Source organism: Nicotiana tomentosiformis, chromosome 6 (genome assembly GCF_000390325.3).
Source record: "Nicotiana tomentosiformis chromosome 6, ASM39032v3, whole genome shotgun sequence".
Lineage (NCBI taxonomy): Eukaryota > Viridiplantae > Streptophyta > Magnoliopsida > Solanales > Solanaceae > Nicotiana > Nicotiana tomentosiformis.
The window spans coordinates 90,880,923-90,888,814 of NC_090817.1; the positions used below are offsets into that span (position 1 = coordinate 90,880,923).

General features: G+C 35.0%; 1 protein-coding gene across 1 annotated transcript in view; it reads left to right on the forward strand.

The window, feature by feature from the left end:
• LOC104095179 (uncharacterized) overlaps nt 1-3,091 on the forward strand; it is a 4,217-nt gene extending 1,126 nt beyond the window's left edge. The window contains exons 3-5 of the mRNA XM_009601233.4: nt 331-787; nt 2,450-2,568; nt 2,690-3,091. Coding sequence (XP_009599528.1) covers nt 331-787; nt 2,450-2,568; nt 2,690-2,888 — 775 coding nt within the window. The 3' untranslated portion in view covers nt 2,889-3,091. The remainder of the gene's footprint in view (nt 1-330; nt 788-2,449; nt 2,569-2,689) is intronic.
• The last annotated feature ends 4,801 nt before the right edge of the window (nt 3,092-7,892 follow it).

Here is a 7,892-nt window from a genome sequence, read left to right on the forward strand (position 1 = left end):
AAGATTATTCCTCAAGTTGTATCTCAGATTGGTCTCCATGCTGAACCTATGATAGTTTTATACTTATTAGCCATCAAGACTAAAAATGTAGTTTAGTGGGATCGACTACTAGATATAAATTAATGCATAGTCTCGACGCATTCTGTTTGCGAGTTTGTAAGTTAACTCAACTGTTTTTTTTTCAACACTTATCTGATGCTGATAGATTCATGCATAGTTTCACCAATCAAAAAAAGATTAATGCATAGTTTCAACTCATTCCCTTTGCAACTTCATCAGCTAACTCAACTGTTGTTTTGTAACACCACCTCTCCTGATGCATTTTGGCAGTACTGAATGGCTCCGTAATGATACTAGGCGCACGGCTATAGGATTAGATTTGGACGTTGAGGCACTTGATTGGTGCATGGAGAACAATGTGAACAAAGTCGGTGCTGATGTCTCTTCCAGAATATTCCTATTTCATGGTAATGTGTTGCAACCTCTTGAGGCCAAATTGGTTAATGCCGCTTCTCAAAATCTCATGCAAAACATAACATTAGGAGATAGTGAAGATGGTTCTCCTGATCACAAATTGATGAAGGATTTTCAATTTCCTGCAAGAGATATAGTTTGTGCTTTTAACTACAGTTGTTGTTGCCTTCATACTCGCCAAGAACTAGTTTCATACTTCAAACATGCCTTAATTGCTCTGAATAAGAAGGGTGGTATATTTGTGATGGATCTATACGGAGGCACATCAGCAGAGCAAGAGCTGAGGATGCAGAGAAGATTTCCTAACTTCACAGTATGTCTATCCAAACTAAAAGAGATCCTTTGTCTTCTGTCATTGAATTACATGTACTAGAATCTGGATCTTTCTTACCATATTATTAGTTATTCAATTTCAGCATATAATTTCTTTGTTGTCACTTCCTTTTCAGGACCATTTGGAACACTGCTATAATGAAAATTTTTCAATGTGGACATGACAATTCTGGGGATGCTGATACTCTTTTACGCATTTTCGTCATTATAGTTGGGCTGTACCTGCTTATCTTCACCGTTTAAGGCTTTAAAGTCCGTTTATTTGAAGACACATTTTAGTCAAATCGGATTCCAAAAGAAAACACCCTTCTACGTTCTATCATCCCCTACTGCTATCACCAAACCTTCCCCCCCCCCAACTATGCAACCCTATAGCTCTTACTCTGTTGCCATACCTTTCCTCCAAATTTTACAACTTCTTCAATTAACACTAGCCATGCAAAACTTATTTCTACGTTCTTAATAGAAGAATAATTATAAAACACGTATAACCTTTCCTGTAAAGGATATTTAGTATCATAATCTTTAAAGAGAAAATGAATTTGTATAATCTTGTTTGGCTGAAAATTATACTTTAGTTTAAGGTAAAGACCATATATTAAATAAAAGAGTTATGTCTTAGTTACTTTTATTGGATCCCATCTTACAAAAACTTTGTGATACAATTCTTTAATGTCCTCATTATGTCAAATAATTCTTTAGTGACATGACAGACGAGAAAAAGATAACGTGAAGTAGGTTTTGATCAAGAAAATTAGGTCTTGTTAAGGGGATGATTATGTGATTGATAAAATGGCACGCACCTTAGGGCATGGCTCCAAGATGGTTACTTTTATCATGTATATCTAAATATATGTGAGTACATACAGACAGATTATAGTGGCACTCATTGAAGGATTCTATGTCATTGATTGAGTATTCAGCTTGAGCATTTTCTCTTTTTCCCTTTTGCGGTACGGGGGTAAGAGCCATCAGAAGGCTGGAAGAACTGTTGAATTCTGTTTGATTTGATTAGGCTGTTTTTGCTATTAGCTGAAGTGGCTTATTAGAAATTCGAGGTTGATTTAGTGATTAGACAAAACTGAACCAAAAATCCCAGAATTTGGACAAAAATGCAAAGAGCCATGTTGATACAGATGACCTGATAATCTTCTAAACATATTCCTATGCCTTGTATCTTAGTGACAAAACTGTTATTATCTCTGTCATCTTATCTCACAGCTGAATTCACCGCGGTAGACATGCCTAGTGTATAAATTGCAACTGGTCATGGAATGGGGACAGGTGGGATATCCTTACTTCTGTTGCTGTGGTGAGCTAGGGGTTAGTTCCTTTAATTAATTGCTTCAGTTGGAAAAGAACATGCAAGGAGGCTTTTGTAGCGAAATGCTAGCTTTAGGTTTCTTTTTGGCATACTTTGATATGTATGAAGCATCTGGATGAATGATATTTCTCAGAAAATTTAGGTGGTAAGCCATAACCTGGCCTGAGGGCTTGACATCCTATGTAATAATTCTGCTATTTGTAAGAGTTGTTACTTCCAAACAACCTGTGGGTCAAAAAAGAAAAAAAGATCTTGGAACATTGTCTTTAGTCTGTTTGTTAAATGACTGAATTGTAAAGTCTGCTATCTATTTCACAGTATGTTTGGGAGCAAGCTGAATTCGATATCATTAAACGGAAAACGAGGATCAGCCTCCATTTTAATCTGCACAAACCACAAAAGAAAATTCGCCATGCATTTTCCTATAGCTGGAGACTGTAAGTTGCTTGCCTCCTCCATTATATAGAAAATGTCACTTCCTCATTCTATTATGGCAGCAGTACTTTTTCTGTCGCTGCTGTTCATCTAATACCATGAGATGTGTTTTCTTGTGTATAGGTGGTCATTGCCTGAGATCAAAGATTGTTTGGAAGAAGCTGGATTTCAGTCGGTCCACTTCTGGATCCGACATATGCCTGACAGTGAAGAAATCAAAAGCACATATGGGCTTACTGCTGGACGAGACATAAAGTATGAAGAGGTTACAAGTTTTCAACAACAAGATTCATGGAACGCTTACATTGTAGGTGTTGCTTAGCTTTCTATCTCTGCCTTGTTTTCATGTAAGTCTTCCTAGGTAACAAGTTATTTTTCGTTTCTTGGGAATCTAGATCGTAACATATGAAGCAATTAGCAGGTTGACATAGAACTGCTTGAAAACAAGACACTAAACTATGATGTAATTTAAATTTCTTGTGTTCTTTGGATACATTTTAATGCACAAAAAAAATTGTACCCTCATCTATAAGTTTCCTTAATTCACTCCATATGTTCTTTGTTGATTAACTTGATTCCAGAATGATGAACTAGGTCAAGCTAAATTTTTAAAGTTTGGTTTTGATTCTCAGATGACTGCCTATTCGGACAGGAAATCGTATACTATTGAATAGAGGGTACTTTGCCTCTATAAAGGACACAAATACATTGTAATATATTAATTGATACATGGATAGCAGACTCAATTTGACCACGCAGGTCCCGAACAGACGGCCCAGTTGGTTTGGAGGGTGTTGTCCACAAGGGCGACGCGGGTTCGATCCTCCTCAATGCCCTCTGGGTCTGAGCTTGTCGCACGGGGCTTGCCTAGTGCGGTGTACATCCCCTGTGTGGTTTGCAGGCTATTACACAGTGGGGGATTTACCCAGTGCGCACAGAGTGCTCACCCGAAGGGCAGAGACTGTAGTGGCTGCGGATTTTCCTGGGGTTCCCTAAAAAAATAAAAAAAATTGACCCCACCGACCAAATGACTGAAATTATTTAACGCAAAAGTACCATGTCAACTTGCATACAAGATTTACTAAGTGGATACACTTCCTCTTCAGGTTTTATGGTTCAGTTCAAAGCTGTCATTTATTTATTTTTGAATCAAGTGAAAACGAATTCAAATGGGGTGTGCACAAGCTGGTTTGGAGACCATCATTATTTAAAAAAGAAGAAGAAGAAATTCAATAAAGTTGATATACTTATCGAGCCTTGGTGATTTGATGTTGTTTTATATACTCATTTCGTTCACTTTTACTCGTCCACTATATAAAAAATATATTTTTACTTTTACTTGTCCACTATACTAAATCAAGAGAGATATTGTTTTCCAATTTTATCCTTATCATTAACTACTCATTCCCCATATTATTTCCTAAGACTTTTTGAAATGTTATCATTATTATGGGTATTATAGTAAAATATATATTTCATTTATTTTTTCTTAAAGAAAGTGCAAAATCAAAAGTGAACAACTAAAAATGAACGGAGGGAGTACTTACTAACATCAAATTGCTTATCAATTATACTCCACCTTAACTTCACTAATTTGTAGACACCAAAGATGTGATGAAGCATGATTATTTTTCAACGTGATTTTATCAAATAAAACTAGATCTAAATATCAAGTTGTCAACTTGCTTTAAGTTCTAATTCAAGGTTTAAAAGATTTCTATTTTCTCACTCTAAGTTGGAAAAGAAATTCGGCATTTTCATCACTTGTGGATTTCTCAAATGATTTCTAAGAACTAAACATGGATGGACCTTAATTAAAAAGGCAGCACATGAGCCAAACATTATCTCTTTTCTCACTTTAAGGTTTATGTTCAAAAGTTTGAAGCTACCTTATATCATTATCCAATACCTGTGGCTACAACGTAACAGCGTCTTTTTCAAATATTTGGTCAGATATTCTTCGGACCGGAGTGGATTGCTCTAGTGGTAAGCATCCTTCACTTCCAACCAAGAGGTTGTGAGTTCGAGTCACCCCCAAGAGCAAGATGGGAAGTTCTTGGAAGGAGGGAACTGAGAGTCTATCGAAAACAGTTTCTCTACCCCAGGGTGGGGAGTTCTTGGAAGGAGGGAGCCGAGAGTCTATCGGAAACAATCTCTCTACCCCCAAAGTAGGGGTAAGGTCTGCGTATATACTACCCTCCCCAGACCCCATTAGTGAAATTATACTGGGTTGTTGTTGTTGGTCAGATATTCTTCAATGATAAAACATGATGATTTTTAACCTGGGGAGAAATTTTGACTGCATCATTGCAGTAATCATCCATTTTTGTCCCTTTGTTCCAAAGGCGTGCAGTTGACTGAAAAAGTGTATTTGCAATGATAAGGAGGGTGTAAAAGGATGTGAAATTACCATTAGATTCCTGCTGGCTGCTTCTCCCGAAAAACAAAAAACAAAAAAGAAAAGAAAAAGAAAGAAACAAAGAGCACGCTTGATAAAAGTTAACATGAAAACAAAAGTTTCTTTAATTTGATTTTGTGTTTTAAATGAGCTTGGAACTTTAAAAAAGGAAATTAACCCTTTTTGGACAAAATAAGTTAAAAGCTTAACTCAAAATTTCAAAACTTCAAACAAAAGTTTATAGTTCAATCTGATTACTCCATCCGTTCATTTTTACTTGTCAACTATTAACTTTGTGCACTATTTAAGAAATAATAAATAAAATATATAATTTACCATGATACTCATTAATTTATGTATAGTGTTAATGGATTTGAAAATTAATTTAAAATAAATAATTAATAATAAAGACACTTTTTAATTAATAATATATACTCTATTCGTTTACTTTACTTGTCACTTTTTCTATACAAAAATAACACCTATGACGCGTTTTAGTCGCGACTCCCGAGTTGACTTTTTGATTGTCCAAAGTGTTTACACAAAGTAACTTCTTCTTCGTTACAAATGAGTGGAAAGGAGGGAATTAAATAAAGTTGCCTAAATTGGAAACTATACTTAGTAATCTTGAGTACAGCAAAGTAAATGAGTGGACCTCGGGCGTATAAAAGAATGATCTCCATTCATAGCCATATCAAAAGAGTAATAATGGGTCTAAGTGGATTAATGAGTGATTCGGAGCGACGTAGTTCTTTTGACCATCTGAATTTGTTTTAAAATTTTGATGTTTAACATAATAAAAAGTTACTTCATTGTACTAGTATACTATTTGTCAAAACTCAGACGTATTGAAGGTAAAAACTAATTCTATTTTTCAAACAAAATTATAGAGGTCACGGGAATTAAAGTTGAACTTTTACCTTGCTATATCATCTAATTAGGGAAATTTACTTTTAACGTTTATAATACTTTTAACGAGTCAATTGATTTTGTGGCTCTTTAACTTGTTTTTAGTTTATGATCCTAGTTTTTTTTTTTTTTTTTACATATGAGAAATTTATTTTTGCACGTAAGAGATCTGCTTTTTACACATAACATATCTAAAAATGTTATCTTCTTAATTTTAAAATTGTAAAAAGGCATGTACAAATAACATTACTTTTAACACACACACAATCGAAGAGCTGTTATTCTAATTTCAAATGAGTTTTTATTTGACTTTGTAATAAAATGAGTTTTTATAAATGTCTTTTTATTTATAGCGTATGACAAGTTTGAAATTTATGTAACTAGACTAAAAGCAATGTATGACATTTATTAGCAGAGGAAATATGAACTTTTATCATTTAATTTGAAATGCAGAGACTATATATGTCATTTTGATCTAAATTAGATCCATCATGTCACAAAACTGAAAATGTGAGCTTCAACTTGAGATCAACGATAAGTTATTATATTAATTCAACTTGATTAAAGTTCAACTAGTACGCAGATTTGATCTTGAGTTCAAAATCTCACTTGAATTAGTTAATTTCTACTTCTAGTCTTGTCCGGGCAAATTTAGATCTGCTCTATAGTGTCAAAAGTAATCTAGATCTGCCATGAAAATGAAGGTAAGGTCTAGTGAGAAGCAAAGGGAAAATGTATAGTGAGAGACAGAAGATCGTAGAGAGAGAAAATGTAAGTTGTATTTCTTTACAATGTACAAAATATGTATGATATATACAAAGTTAACAATATATCTTAACTAGCCAAGTAATAGATGTATCTAGAAGAGTACATATTAAATAACACAATGTACAAAATGCCTCAACTTCATTTTATATCTCTACACTCCCCCTCAAGTTGAGAATGAAAAATGTTTTTCATTCCCAACTTGGACAACAAAAAAAACATGTTGCTGATGCCCAAGTGGCTTTGTCAAAATGTCTGCTGGTTGTTGTTGGCCTGATATGTGAGAGGTCTCAATCAGCCCTTCTTGTATCTTCTCTCTTATGAAGTGACAATTTATTCCTATGTGTTTTGTTCTCTCATGATACATAGGATTTGCTGCAATTTATAATGCAGCTTTGCTGTCACAAAACAGCTTCATTGGCAACTGCACATCTATTCTTAACTCTTTCAGCAAACCATTGAGCCAAACCAGCTCTGCCACTGTATGTGCCATGCTTCTATATTCTGCTTCAGCAGAACTTCTAGAGATAGTACTCTATTTCTTAGCCTTCCAAGAGATCAATGAACCTTCTAGCTTAATACAGTAGCCAGTCACAGATTTCCTTGACATAGGATAAGATGCCCAATGAGAATCACAGTAAGCTTCAATCTGTTGTGTCCCTTTGCTTGACATGAAGATTCCTAGACCTGACTGTCTTTTTATGTACCTAACTATATATAGAGATGCCTCATAATGAGATCTCTTGGGAGCATGCATGAACTGACTTAGGTACTGAACTGCATAAGAGATGTTTGGTCTGGTTATTGTGAGGTACAAAAGTTTTCCAATTAACCTTTGAAAACTCCCCCTGTCTTCTAGTGCTTCATCCGAGGTGCCAACATTGATACTTTCATCAAATTCTGTACTTGTAAGCTTCATATTTTTCTCCGTACGTGTATCTTTAGGCTTTGAGCCTGCTAGTCCCACATCTGAGATCATTTCCAGTGCATACTTCCTTTGTGACATCAGTATTCCCTCTTTAGACCTTGCAAATTCTATTCCTAGGAAGTATCTCAACTCCCCTATGTCTTTTAACTTGAACTTCTGGTGTAATGCAACCTTTGCATTCTGAATCTCCTCTAGATCATTCCATATTACAAGTAAGTCATCTGTATATACCAGCACAAGCACAAGCTTGTTTATGTCAGCCTTAGTGAACAATGAATAATCATGTTTGCTTTGAGCGAAACCAGAATTTAAGAGAGCTTGAGTTA